The sequence below is a fragment of the Eurosta solidaginis genome, chromosome 5 (genome assembly GCF_040869045.1).
Source record: "Eurosta solidaginis isolate ZX-2024a chromosome 5, ASM4086904v1, whole genome shotgun sequence".
In the NCBI taxonomy this organism is placed as follows: Eukaryota; Metazoa; Arthropoda; class Insecta; order Diptera; family Tephritidae; genus Eurosta; species Eurosta solidaginis.
In genome coordinates, this window is record NC_090323.1 from 246,884,040 (window position 1) to 246,899,751 (window position 15,712).

The window sequence follows — 15,712 nt, forward strand, 5'->3', positions numbered from 1 at the left end:
GCTTGAAAGAGTCCCTGTTAAATTTCTTTGTTGTTGTTTGCAATTAAATGTATATTAAAGTTTCATCCAAATTTATATTGATAAAATATGGACTAATAATATTGGTGCTCACAAATACGAGTGTCCATCTGGGTAACGATACCAAGTGTTAACACTTTTGCCATCAAACCGTGAATGTTGAGCCCAATAAGAGAAAATATTTTAAATCCAAAGGCTGCTGAGATTCTTTTATTTACATGATTTCTAGTGCTATTTAATTTCTGCCAGCATTTCTATCCCTAAAGTCACTAATTCGATACATTTCTGAAAAGTAATCGCCAGAGATATCGCGGCTGTATCACCTTTTGGGAAGAACTGTTTCTTGAAAGCGACACAGCATTTGGAAACTATTTCGATAGAAATGGAATTTACTAAAGCGATAGGACAAGAAGTGTCGAGGAAGATAGTATTTGGGTATTGCAAACGTAACAAGTTCGATATATAATTTTGGGTAGTTGAAATTGGCAAAGAAGATTCATACTTAGTGGATAGAAGTCTAGGGAGCCATTTGTGAGGACGATTTCATCGCCATAGCTTTCTCCAGCGGGTTAGAGGGCTAGGAATATACCCGCGGCAGGTATGCCTGTGATAAGAGGCAGCTAAAATATCCAAGTGATTCAATGAGTTGTGTAGCGCAACTTCAAGGGGTTGCCAGCGCAATTCCAACCAAATTGTCTTTAGCATCCGAGGCTCTGGCGACCCAAAGTTCCTCATGGAACAGGGGGCGGAATGGCCTAGAAGGTTCAATATAGTAAAATCGTTCGAAAGATGGTCGGGTTGGTACCTTAATGGTGCTTGTTACCGGGATGTACCGGATCTATATCAGGCAAAGGACTATCTACATCGATAACGCTCCCCAAAACCTTCAGGGAGTGTCTTTATCGTTACAACAAGAACATCGCCAAAGCGAAGGAATTCGTGCCCTATATAAAATACTGCGAAAGCTTGTTTGTGGGATTTTGTTGAGTTTTAATATATTTTAATATTTACAGAGATATCTTTTGGGCTATGTATCACATCAACTTTTCAATTCAAATTCAGAAAATAACAATTAACTCGAAAAAGAATTCTCAAAAACTATTCAAGTTGAGGTAACTGAGATTTAGAGTTATTCATCGCCTAAATATCTGCTGGGAGAAAAAAATTTCGTTAAGGTATATATTTGCGCAATTCACAAGTGTCGTATTTGTAAAATTTAAAGATTAGAATTGTTTCCAATATAAAATTTGATTAAAACAAACCACATACGGCGAATAGGGGACCTTATGAACTACCTAATTCTTTTTGTAAAATATTTATATCTCTATACTAACTGCAAAATGTACCGAATTAGTTACTTCATTTCGATAGACGATAAAATTATCTGAAAATGTTTGGCACGGCCAGCTCAACACTGTAGGCATGCATATCGCACACTAACTACAAAAACACACACAACATTTAAATGAATTATATGAATTATGTTTGTTGTACTACAAAAGACAATTTGTCTTATTGTACTAATGTATTTTTTCCGAATAAATGAAATGAAAAGAGTCACAACTTGAAAAAATGTAAATGTTCAGGAGAGAAGAAAAACGGTTTATGTGAAAACGTCTGTAATGTTATACTGAAATCCAGTTTTACAAAGAAGGATACCTCCATTATAAAATGAATTGACGAAATTTTGTTGTAATTATTTGTTTACGGACAAAATATATAGCAATTTTGAATTATGACTTACTACTCGTACATTCACAATTATTTCATCAAAAAAGGCATATTTCACAATAATACAAGCAACTTTACTCACTGTTTACGTATAAAAAGACACAATTTTAATTAATAACAACAAAGTTACAAGTTTTTTGCAACAAGATAGTCAGAATTTAAAATAATACACTTTATGCGTAAAAAAACTGTTCACTTGTTCTTAAGCACATTGACACAACTAAAAATAGTAATCTTTAGTTGATAGAGCGCAAGCGATGCAATCAACACTAAAACTGGCAGAACGGTAATTTTTCAGTTAAAGAAGAAAATAATGACAACGAAATTTAAGGGGCAGTTAGAGAAGTGTACTGTGAATTGGTTTATGGAAAAAAACCGATTTTGAGAAATTTTAAGTTGTGACACTCACCTCATCCACATAGCGACAATGACGTAAAGCCTCATAACGCTCTTGATCATTCATAACCGTACGTCCCTTCATGCGGTGTGTTAATTCATCATTGCATACGCCAACAATTAAGTAAACATTTGGGAATATATTCTTTGCTTGCATTAATTGTCTTGCATGACCTTGATGGAAAAGATCATAAATACCATCAGCATAGACACGTACACGTCGTTTTGTTTGACCGTTACGCGCCATTTGATAATTAATTTTATAATTATAATCACATTTCTCACGTTCCACGACAGCTTCTTCATCGGTGGATAGTGGTGCTGGTCTGCAAATTGTCTAAAATATATATATAAAAAAAAAGAGAAATTAATAAATTATGTACATATATAATTGAAACGAATGAAAAACTTAATATATGTACATATGTAGTATGTATATTGCATTTATGTACATATTCCCGAAAATCCATTTTCATTGGCAACATTTTAATTGACGTAGTTTGGGCAGACACCAACTGCGTTGTGATATTTTATTGAACTTTTTGTTTCTGTATATATATTTGTGCTTTTTTGGCAAACAAAATTTTTTATTTGGTTTACGTTGCGATTTGTCGATTTAAAGTCGATAAACAAATCAACTTTTTGGCGGCAATTAGATTTTGATTAATGTTTTTTTTCTTACGATAACTTTTTCTGAAAATTTGGAATTTATTGGAGTTTATGAAGTTTTCATTCCCTTTTGAAGCTGCGCCCTTTTGAATTAAAATGCAGTGAAGTATTTTTTTATAGCATTTAAAAAAAATATTAATAAAAGCAACAGTTCAAATTCTAAAAATTTAAGACCATGTTTACATATCCAATAATGTAAAATGAATTCACAAGTAATAATAGCATATCTCCACTTAGAACTTTATTCGAGATTTAGGCCATTGTACAGGTTTACAAGTAAGATATGTGTGAGAAACAAACTATTCATTTCTCTTTCTAACACACTGCCGTTTGACACTGAACGAAGTGTCAAAATTACAGGGGTACCTGTCGTCGAAAGCGATGCAGGGAAACAAAAAACGGAGCGGAAAATCAGAAATGGGTTGCTGTGATGGTAAATTTTTTTGAAGGAATTTAGTATCAAAATGTAGAGTGCATATATATGGGTCCTATAGAAAATTATACAGTCTTCGATTGGGGTATCTGAGGACGCGTAGTTATGCCAACATAAAGAATACAAACACGGGTGCTGCTAAGTTTTTCTACCCGTTCAAAAGTTCTCCGCGAAAAAACAGTTTGAACCCGTGGTCGACTGGAATAACCCTTCCAAAAATGTGGAAAGAGGTATGAAAAGACGCGTTTTGTCCTGATATCAATAATCGAAAGGCGAAAACATGTTCGGATTATTGAAACCGTGGCCAAAACGCGTCTATTAATGCCTTCCCCGACGGTTGTGGTCGCGTTTTAGCAATCGTCCCCGGTAATAAAGTATCACAATTTGATAACTAAAATTGACCAAAACATATGGATTTTAAAGGGAGATATAATTGAGTGCTCGTTTGAAAGTAAATAAGGGTATTTCTTTGTAATTTTACAATTACATTTTTACGCAGTTTTCGTTAGCAGCTACTATACTTTTTTTGTACCGAAGAAGTACAGCAGTGCCAAATAGAATCCACAAAAAAAAAACGAACAAGAACAAGCATTTTGATCAGGTGAGCGTGGCTGTGTGTGCGCGTGCTGCTACATATCCTACTTGTAAACCGTTACAATGATTTAAGCATCTGAGACAGGGATGATAAATGGATTTTTTCATTTTGTACCAAACGAGGAAAAAAAATGTACCAAATCATCCAAAAATGTACCAAAATTCTTCGGATGTGAATTTGAACCAAACTAGAGCTATATTCTGCTTCTTTATCCAAAAACAGTTTTTAGTCAGGAAACCTTCTAAGACACTTAGTTTTAATTAAATTTTGTATAGAAAATATCCTTCCAACGTTTGTGGATGAATGTGGAATCGACAATATGCCTTGAACTATTCTATAAATATTGGAAAACATTTGCGCATTTAATTTATTTTTAACTGATCTTAATTCTTCCAAAAAGCTGCATATATTTAAATTCTTGAATTTTTTTAGGCTCTCATGCTCTACTAAAGCTCTAAATTCAGAATTAATTTCCTTTATTTTATCAAATGCAGATTTCGGAAACAAGCCCATAAATAAAGGCACAATACTATTTGTTTCACCGCTTAAAATACTTTCTGCTGAAAGCTGTGTAGCCCACAACAAAGTTTTATCATTCAAATTTACTTTCTCTAATAAAGTACTACAAAATTGTATATGTATCAAATTGTTTAGCACAGCTCTTAAATATGTGTACGTCATCTTTTTCGCAAATGTTGTTTGTTAGAATAATATCCACATTAACACCGCAGTAAACTTCGTCTGGAGTTAAGTGATTTTCATCTCAATCAATATTTAATATCCAAATATGACTGGAGTCTAAATAAGATTTTTTTAAAAAATGTTTAATTTGGTAATAAGTAAATGTATGCGAATATCTTCAGACTGCATTTCTATATTCACATTATTTATTTCATTTAAAATATAAGAAAGAAATGTAAAATATAGTTTATAAATAGGACTTTGAAAAATTTCAGATAAAAGATTAATATTTTGATTACTGCTTTTATTTTCAAATACGTAAAGATTAAAATAATACTTGAGGGCATCCCATTGCTCAAGAATTCTATCTAAGACTGCTTGTGTAGAAAGCCACCTTGTGGGGCGTACTTTAATATAATATGCATTTCTGTACCGGAATGTTCTTGAAAACTCTTTTAAGTCTGCCCTCCTAAGGGGGCTGTTACAAAAATGATAGTTTACGTCTTTTAAAGATTTATTAATTTTGTTGGCAAATACATCACAAGCGGCCATTGAAGCTAAATTTAAAATGTGACAAACACATCCATTAACATGCAGATTTGGAACAAATTGCTTCAGCCTTGCTTGCACTCCGCTTTTTGCTCCCATCATAACCGAGCAATTGTCGGCAGTGAAACCAATCATTTTTTCAAGTGGTATTGAATGGTCTTTCAAAGATTTAATAATGGCATTAGAAATATCCTCCGTGCTACTATAGGTCAAAGGCATCAAATCTAAAAATCTATCAATGCACTTTTTATCAAAAATTCGAATCGAAACTGCTAAATTTTTGATATACATATATCAGTCGTTTCATCTATTATTAGAGAGTAAAAAATTTTCTGACAAAATGCAATTATGGATTTATAATTTTCTGGGCCTGTTATTTGAGTTAGTATTTTCTGTGCTTAAATTCTATTGATGCAAATTTTGTTCACAATTTTGGAACCAGTTATGCTATTTTTCATAAGCATATCTAAATGATCCATAATTGCAAATGGCAAATTGTGCTCGGCAACAAAACAACTTAACTATATATTTTCTTCGAAAAATTTTAAATTTATTTGTACATTCAGAGCTGCTTTGCAAATGACTTGAAGTGTAGTGCTGTATTTTACAAAAATGTACCAAATATGTCAATGTGTACTACATCGTACTTTCGGGAAGCGAAATGTACCAAAAAAAGTACAAATTTACCATGATTATCATCACTGATCTGAGAGGGTTTAACGTTAAATCTTAAAAGTTTTAGCATACAAAATTAAATCTCGAAACGCAGAAGATTTAAGTTAAATCTTCATGAAATCTTCAATCATTACAATATTTCTGGTAGGGCAACCTAAAATTCATGTCATGCAATTTTTTTATAGAAAAATATTTTAAGGTAAGAGCGGTTTTTAAATTCATGGATGGCAGATGTTTTTTGTAGTTTTAAGTCAAAATTAAAAGGTACCACCTCTAGAGTGTAATCTCTTATTAAAAGCACAAAATAAAAGGGAAACGTGAAAATTTTACAGAAAATTATCTAGTTCCTAGGGATGTAACAAATGCAAACGCGTAGATTATATATTGATTATTTATCGTAGATTAGAGCATGTTCAAAAGTGGTCTAAGACCCGGTTTTTCAGTAGTTGGTTAAGCTAAGCTTAAACTAAGTTTGCTTAAACTCTAGTCACACTACAGAGCAGTTTTTCAGTCCAGTTTAAGGCCGCCTTAGGGGTAGGATTTTTTGTACGGCAACATTGGTTTTTTATTATCTAGATAATTTTTGGATACGGAAACAGCTGGATTTTGTTTATCCAACAAATGTGGAAAACATATTTCTCCAGCCTTCGAGAAATATATAGTATCTAGTTGTGAACTTGATATCCAAAATCAATTTCCAATCACTATCCAACCTTTGAGAAATTTTGGAAAATTTTTAGTTCTCGATTTGATCTCGAACGTCATTCTCAAAATATTCTCCAACCTTTCGAGTTTTCAAATCAATAGCCAGCACATTTCTTCATTTGACAATCAACAATGCATATCGAGAAATATTTAAAAATGATTTAAACCAATTTGGCAAGGAAACACCTAGCACGTTAAGATTGAACAACATATGACATAAAGCCGTTTTTTTCGTTTTGCCAAAATTCAGAGTGAACTTTAGAGACTTTCCTTTATAGTACATATTGATATCTACCCAGCCTACTGTACAGTTCTATAAATTTGGTTAAAAAGGCAAATCTTAAATATAACAAATAACAATTATAGTATTTTAAGGAACAAAATCAGTATGCTAGATAATCATTAAATTATTCATTGATCACTTGACCAATTCCGTTCAATTAAGCCAATTTCTCGGCCAACGGCATAAATTGGATATGTCATGTGAAAAAATTATTGTTGGATTTTTTTTTTTATATTATATTTGAATACATTGAAATCACTGTTTTCCGAGGTTAGCTTACGATTGGATTTTATACAATTGCACTTTGCAAATCAGGGATGACAATTCTGCGCCGTTGTGAAATCAAAATGTCAACGAATCACGAGCGTACTTACATTAATTAATGGAGCTAGTCGAAGTTAAAAGAGTTATCCTGAAGGAATTATAATTCATATGGAAGAATAGTTTGAAAAGTTATATTCTCACGAAACTCTTGTCTACTGTAATAACCCACCAATGATTTATACATCAGCAATGTAACATTTAGTAACAAGGTCATGTAAGGCCAATTAACTTTATGAACTTTCTTAGTTTGACTTTATGACCATTTAGGAAAGAGCTTTTACCCCGGCTTTCCACTTTAATGAAAGAATTAGAAAAAGTAGTTCTGTAGGCGAAAAGTTGAAATAAGAAATAGGGCGAAATCCAAATAATTGACCTTTTGAGAAAACAAGAGTTGACTTTATGACCAGGATGTCAATCACACCTGTTAAATTTAAATAAGCATTAGCGATCAATTAATTAGATGCCTACTTTAACTACCAATGATTATTTCAATTAGTTTCCGAAAAAAGCAATTAGTTATAGATTGCCATTAGAAAAAAGTAAAAGAAAAAAATGTGGATTTTTTACGATTATTGCAAAGAATCAAAAATTTTCAAAAGTAATCAAAAACCCATTTTTGATTACTTGTGATTATTGTCGATTACTTTTTAGCTTTGTTGCAAGAAACCAAGGCGAATCCATACCAGGTGGTGGTAAAGCGAATTCAACCAATTCGTCGTGCAGAAGAATGTCAAGTCAAAAGAAAATTTGCATGGATTCCGATTACAAGGCGTTGTATGGAAAAAAATCATGAAGAATCAGCTGTTGGGATAACACCTAGTACTGAATTCGCCTTGTAAGAAACATTAAAAAAAATAAATAAATGTAAGGCGCGCTAACCTCAGAAGAGATTTTAGGCCGAGTTTCTCTTCCAATTTGGGTTATGCTCCTATTAATTGTTCCTAAAAATTGGCGAGACGAGACCTATATGTTTTATGCCGACTTCGAACGGCATCTGCAAGGAAGATGATGATGAAGATAAACTGAGAAGATTTTCATGGCATAAATACAAGAGTGTGTGTTTGCTAAATCACTGCCGAGGGGCGACCCCGCTTAAATTTTCGATGTTTTCTTTGACCGAGAGTTGAACCCACGATCTTCGGTGTGGTAGGCGGAGCACCACGGCGGCCGCCACATGCAAGAAACATTACCTTTCACAATATTCACTGGAAAATTGCCCAAAATATTGTCCAAAAAATTTTAGGTTTTGTACTGTTTATTTTCCCCTTCGCTTGCCAGGCTAAGACTCCAGCAATTAGGAGTGATACAGCTGTCAGATCTAGAAGCAGTAAGTGGCATAGTTCCTAGAAAGCTTCTAGTATTAGCCAAGAGGACGGAGTTATTTTATAGCATAGGTCCTGGTATTTGATAGGGTTTTTCAGTTTGGTCGTTAAATAAACTTCTGGTAACACTACGGGCTCATTCAGTCTATGTGAGGTCCTCATGGACCGGCCAATTCAACCTAACCTAACCTGTTTATTTTTCTAGGATATTAAGTTATATTTTAAGTATTAACAATGGGAATTACAGAGAGGCGAGATTTCGTCCCATTCTAATGCAAATGCAATATAACATTCCCAGCCAGCATTTTTGGAAAATTTTGATCAAAAAATATTCAAATATCATACCCCAAGATGATTAAAAACATTCAAATTTAAAAGTATTTTCTATTCCAACATCAGCTATGATCGTCAACATCTTAAAATACGATACGGTACGGGATGTTGAAGCCAAATCCAGGTACATATATCAAGACAGTTTCACTTATCTGGGGTTCAATTAGTTCACAAACTTTGTATTGTCTAATGGTTAGATTTATATTTTCTAGGAAGCCGAAGGTGGAGAAATGATTGGGAACATCTTCGGTTACGAGCAGTATTTACATTATTTCTTGTCTTGAAGAATATCTTTTGTATAAATAATAAAATTTTCATATATTTTTGCTTAACTTCGTGATTGAAAAAATGTGTGTATGTTAAAAAAAAATAAGATCTTCAATTAAAAGTAAAATTTTAACAAGAATAAAATTCATTATTCAGTCAACAGATAGTCAGAAAATGATTACAAATTTTTGATCACCTAAAGTAAACACATTCGATTCAAATATGATTCCAAAATGTGATTGAAAAACTATATTCAGTTTTTGATCATCAAAAGTATTCATATTTAATTATTTCTTTTGTTCAATTTTATGATCTCATTATTTAGTCGGAATGAGTAATCATATTGTATTGACATGTAGGAAAATTCAAAATTTAATCAACTAAATGTTAAGTGGGTTATATCAAATAATAAAATATTGGTTTTTAATAAAAAAAATACTTCTTTATGCTTAAGTTCTCAGAAAAAAAGTGCAGGGCGAAGAACACTTACACATTAGGGATGATGAAATCAACATACCTACAATTCTCCAAGTCTCAGAATTGTATTCTAATACTAAAATCATGACTGACTCTGATTAAAAAACAATCAGTGCATAGTCATGAGAAAATTAAAAATAGAGCTTTGGACGCCAATCTATGAATTGAAATTTTTTTAAATTATTGCCTCATTGCTTTATATAATGAGTGTAGCAAAATAATATGCATATGTGAGAATATGTTTACTTCAACGCTCATATACCATTCGCCCTATAAAAGCGCTTACGATTTACTATTACATTCTCAAATGTACTTGTATATATAGCATTTTCAGGCCAAATGAAACTTTTTTTCATTTCAAATGAACCTTTTTTCATTTTAAATGAAACTTTTTTCATTTTAAATGAAACTTTTTTCATTTCAAATGAAACTTTTTTCAAGTCAAATGAAACCATACTACTAAGGTAATTGTCAATATATTTATATCGTACTTTATAACGCTAAGTATTTATAAAATTTTTCTTTAAGACAACTATTTCTAATTAACCACATTGAAGGCAAAATTTTTGCTTAAATTTTCTTTGTGAATTTAAGCTGCGGTTAAGGTCGGCTTATTTTAACCTTGCCTTTTGATCGTTTCAATTTTTTAATAGATAAAGTAGCAGGGTTATACGCTAAGCAACTTAAATACTACAGTTTAACCACCCACTGAAAATAAGCACCTATATTTTTTACTTGTATCTACTCTTATATGTATACCCTGTCCGACCCAAAAACGTCCGCTAAAAACGTTGGTATACATGAAAATTATACAATCAAATGAAAATTTTATAGTGTACATAGTATTTAATGTGACAAAGTGTACCACAAATCGATGGTACCGATTTTCTATGTAATTAATGGTGCAATTTTTGTAAATTTTGTTTAGTTTTCATTTGTAATTTTGTCAACCGCCACATCTAAAAATATTACGCCCCTGATGATGCCAAGGAAATTTGGCGAAACGTTGGGCCGTAAGGTGCAATAAACTTTGTTTTCTTCGCACTACAACGAAATAGATCAGAATAGTTTAAAGAAAACTTAATCTCCGAAATTTTTTTTAGTAGGTCATGAAAAAACCCTTAAAAATCAAAGTCAAAAAAAGTAAAAAAAAAAAAATGAAATTTCGCAGGCTCGAAAATTATTTGTTTCGGTATGCGTAGTGAAACTTTTTTTCCTGACCCCAAATCCTATCGAAAAATCGAGGGCGCGATATCGGTTAATAAATCGACCCATTCTAATATATATATTCTAAGTATTACATTTAGATATAATATACAATGAAAAATAATGGAATAAAGACAAATATATATGTTTTCAAAGGCCCAAACGAGTGAAGTGCAATGTAACTACGCCATAGAGTAGAAAAGATCACTTTTTACCCTTATGTTTTTCAGCATAGTTAAAAAAGATCTCTCCACAGTCCACATGCTCTACTATATAGTTGGTAAAAGTAATGTTTCTCTCAATACCTTGCTATCGTTCTATGTTGTTTGGTAAGACGTTGGTCAAAGAGAAAAGCATAATACAGAGGATTTAACCGATGTGTAAGTTGGTGTCAGACAGTGAATAGGAAATACGCTCACATCATGCTCTTTGGTTCCTTCTCTTTGTTCTCTACGTTGCTTTATTCCTACTTTATTAACGAAGTATATGTAGAAGAAGAATGTGCTTTATATATAAGAGTAGATACAAGTAAAAAATATAGGTGCTTATTTTCAGTGGGTGGTTAAACTGTAGTATATAAGTTGCCTAGCGTTTAGCCCTGCTACTTTATTTATTAAAAATTTAAACGACCAAAAGGCAAGGCTAAACTAAACCGACCTTAACTGCAGCTTAAATTCACAAAGAAAATTTAAGCAAACATTTTGCCTTCAATGTGGCTAATTAGAAATAGTTGTCTTAAAGAAACATTTGATAAATACTTAGCGTTATAAAGTACGATATAAATATATTGACAATTACCTTAGTAGTATGGTTTCATTTGACTTGAAAAAAGTTTCATTTGAAACGAAAAAAGTTTCATTTAAAATGAAAAAAGTTTCATTTAAAATGAAAAAGTTTCATTTAAAATGAAAAAAGGTTCATTTTAAATGAATAAAGTTTCATTTAAAATGAAAAAAGTTTCATTTGACCTGAAAATGCTATAGAAATTAGCCCGTGCATTCAAAAAACGATAATGTTTCTTATTTTTGATTCTTTTTTTTTTCAATAGTCGTAAAAAATTATATTTTTTTATTATATTTTTCTTTGTTAATCAAATGGAAAGTAAACATTAAAAATAAAAAATAATACTTGCCAATCTTTAAGTGGCTTCTAAGGAAAATAATCAATTAAACGGGTTATCATTACCATTAGTAATCTTTATATAACAGGTGTGATGTCAATATCGTTGACATTTTAGCCATTTGGAATTTGACGTTGTGACCGTTTCATGTTTCCATAACTTCAATCGACTTTGTGGCCGTTTGAAGTGGTCATAAGGTCAATTGACGTTATGACCGTTGAGCTTATGGCACCCCTCCGGAGGAAAACATGTACCCATTGTTTAACAGCTTGGGAGAAGGCGAACCCGATACCTTAACCCCTGAAAAGGTAATATACGTTCCGCCACTCGACGATGACAAAGTAAGAATGGAAATATCCTGGCTGATAAATAACAAAGCACATCGTAATCCCGGCAACCCGCGCGAAAAGGAGTTGCTCAATCAAGATGGTATTGATGAAAATCCTCCTTTGCCTGGATTGCATGACACTGCCACTTTGATTAATAATTGAAATAAAACGTTTTCTAGCGTATAGATGAAAAACTTAATCAAAATCGCTAAACTGATTCGGAGCTCATCACGCACATACATACATACACCAAGTTCTGATTTATGACCAAACTTCGGCCTAAAAAGTTTTTGGTAAAGTGAGCGGAGACACGTCCCCAGGCAACATATATTTTACTTGGCTCAAATTATATATCAAATGTATACCAGGAAAACCATACTACGTTCCGATCTTATATTTTTGGGTTCACGCAGGGACTATTTCCAGGACCAATTTTGGACAATTTCTAGACTGCGCGAAGGTAGTTTTGGGATCATTTTTAGACTTTTGTTCGATTTTTTTTGGGAACTATTGTGAGATCACCGTGGTGTGATGGTAGCGTGCTCCGCCTACCACACCGTATGCCCTGGGTTCACACCCCGGGCAAAGCAACATCAAAATTTTAGAAATAAGGTTTTTCAATTAGAAGAAAATTCTTCTAAGCGGGGTCGCCCCTCGGCAGTGTTTGGCAAGCGCTCCGGGTGTATTTCTGCCATGAAAAGCTCTCAGTGAAAACTCATCTGCCCTGCAGATGCCGTTCGGAGTCGGCATAAAACATGTAGGTCCCGTCCGGCCAATTTGTAAGGAAAATCAAGAGGAGCACGACGCAAATTGGAAGAGAAGCTCGGCCTTAGATCTCTTCGGTGGTTATCGCGCCTTACATTTATTTATTGTGAGATCAATGTGGGAATGTGCTAGGGAACATTTCGGGTTTAATAATTGTGCAATATTTCGGTATCTTTTCAGGACTGCTGCGGGGCTATTTTGAGTTCGTTGCCAAATCACCTTGGTATCATTACGGAGCCATTTCGAAATTGTTAATGTTTATCATTTTGGTACTATTTCGGCATGATTTAGCAGAGTTCGGAAACATTCGTTTAATAATTCGAAAAACTCCTGGGCTATTATTATTGTCAGATTATTATTGGCATATTACTGATTCGTTATCAACGACTTATCGGCTTGTTATTAATAACAACTGTTCTCGAAGCGTTGTTGGTATATTATCAGTTAATTATCGACGTGTTATCGAAAAAATATCGATTTGTCACCGAAAAGCTATCAATGCTTTATGGGAAAAAACATTGAATTGTTATCGAAAAGTTATCGATTCGCTATCGACTTCTATCAATGCTTTATGGAAAAAATATTGCATTGTTATCGAAAAGTTATCGATTTCTTATCGCCTTCTTATCAAATATTTATCGATAGTAAGTCTATGTTTTTTCGATAGCAAGCTGGTAACTTTTCGATAACAAATCGAAATTTTTTGATATTTTAATTTCCCTTTATTTTCTTTTCCTTACTTTTCTTCTATGTTGTTCGCTCATCAAATAATACATCCGTACATGACCATTCCCTTTATTCGTGTTTACAAACGGTCCATCTCTGTAAGAAACCGAAACCGGCAGTACCCGTATTTAAGAGTTATTTAAAGTGTGGTCATTAGATAACTGTTTTAATTGAAAATGTCGGCTCGGGAAATGTTATTTGTGATCTCTGCTTGCTACCGTTATTCAATGCCATTTCACTTTTCCTACTTACCTTGAAATCTCCAGTTATCAACAAAGGAAGTGGCTGTGGAGTGGGTACGTATTCTCTCTTTACTGGGCTATCAAAATATACCGACGATGAACCCGATGCTTCCTCATCAAATTCACATTGTGAAACTGTGCGTGTATAATCTTTGATTGGTGTTGTTGTATTATTAGTGGCAGCATTAACACCATCCCCAAATATATCACCACCGCCATTCATATTAATTTTATTCGCATTTACCGATGATTTCGCCATGGCTGTAGTTGTAGCTGTTTTGTAGCTAGTTTTTGTTGTCATATTGGTGGGTATTGAAATAGCAGCTTCGTAGCTCCGTTTACGTGTTGTTGCCGACGAGGTGGTTGTTGTTGTAGGAGACGTTGAATCATTAACAGTGACTGTTGTTGCTAGTTTCGAAATTGAATTGTTAGCGAGCACTGATGAGGATGCCATAGCAGAAAAAACGTTAAAAAACGGAAATTTTGTTTAAAGTATAGAAGAAATAGCAACAACCTCAGCAACACTTCTACACTTTGATATAGATGATGAGTAAAAGTAGGTGGTGGGAAAATGTTGTTAATGTGACGAATTTGTTGCACCAGCTATTAATTTTTTTGGATTTGTAAGCTCTCAATATCGGTTGGTATCGTCGCGTCGATGTGAACGAAATATTTGAGTGAAGAACTTGTGCGCCTGCTATCAGTTTGATGAATTGGACAATTTTAGTTCATGGGACTTTAAATTCTATAAAGATTCAATTAAGAAAAACTTAAGTGGTTATAGTTTTCTCTGTGCAATGCCCGAGCTGTATTCAAATCTGTAGTCAATTAGACGGTAGTTGTGCTTATGACGCAATACTTAGCTAAGTATTTGCGCGATTCATTTGAAGTAGCCTGCAATTATAGAATTTAAATTGTAATTAGTAACGAGTACGCAAAAACAAAAAAAAAAACATTTAAAAAAAAAAAAATTAAAGGCAACTTCGTTCAAATGGCCGGCCAGTTCAACCTAACCTAAAATAAGTTCAAGTGAAACTGCATTGTAAGTTGCTGGTGTACTTTGTAATAAAAAAACCTGTTACTGGTAAATCTGCCTATAATTTTCATATTTTTAATGACGGGGTGACATAAAGTTAACGGCCAAAAGGTTAGTTGACGCTATTATTATTATCAGGCCTCGATGCTTGACCTTCCAGCCTTTTACCCTATTTTCCGCCCCAAACGATTTCGGACTCCGATACATACATATTCACATTTACTAGCTTAAAAGTAATTGTGTAAGACTGCAAGGCACGTGAGGTTGCCTAGCTGTCTGACATACAGAGGATACTCCTGGAGGATAAGCCTCTTATTATCGTTGTTGTTGTTGTAGCGACAAGCACACTCACCGAAGGCCTTGATGTTATACATAGATGTTGATGGTCCTTTGACAGATGCAGGTCCAGTACGTTCCGGTAACAAGCACCATTAAGGTACTAGCGCAACCATCTCGGGAACGATTTGGTAATTCCACATGAAACCTTCTAGGCCATCCCGCCCTCTCACCCCCAAAGATCCATAAGGAAGTTGGGGTCGCCAGAGCCTCGGCTGTTAAAGAAACAGGATTTTCCACGGGTAGGTGAGGTTGACAATTGGGTTGGAGAAGCTACATATATATTGCGCTAGCAACCCCTTGAAAGGGTTGCGCTACACAATCCCTTGAATCAATTTGGTATTTTAGTCGCCTCCTACGACAGGCATACCTACCGCGGGTATATTCTAAGCCCTCTAACCCGCTGGGCTTCTTCGTAGGCATTCTTTACCGCAAACTTTTATTGGTTGGATTTCTGCCAGAAAAATAGTATGATAGCATCCCATTGGTATGGT

General features: G+C 33.7%; 1 protein-coding gene across 4 annotated transcripts in view; it reads right to left on the reverse strand.

The window, feature by feature from the left end:
• Positions 1-15,712, reverse strand: part of Pcyt2 (Phosphocholine cytidylyltransferase 2) — a 65,893-nt gene that overhangs the window by 14,923 nt on the left and 35,258 nt on the right. For all 4 annotated transcript variants that reach the window (XM_067789398.1, XM_067789395.1, XM_067789396.1 and 1 more), the window contains exons 2-3: positions 13,857-14,740; positions 2,159-2,482 (exon numbers count right to left, since the gene is read on the reverse strand). In XM_067789398.1, coding sequence (XP_067645499.1) covers positions 2,159-2,482; positions 13,857-14,300 — 768 coding nt within the window. In that variant the 5' untranslated portion in view covers positions 14,301-14,740. The remainder of the gene's footprint in view (positions 1-2,158; positions 2,483-13,856; positions 14,741-15,712) is intronic.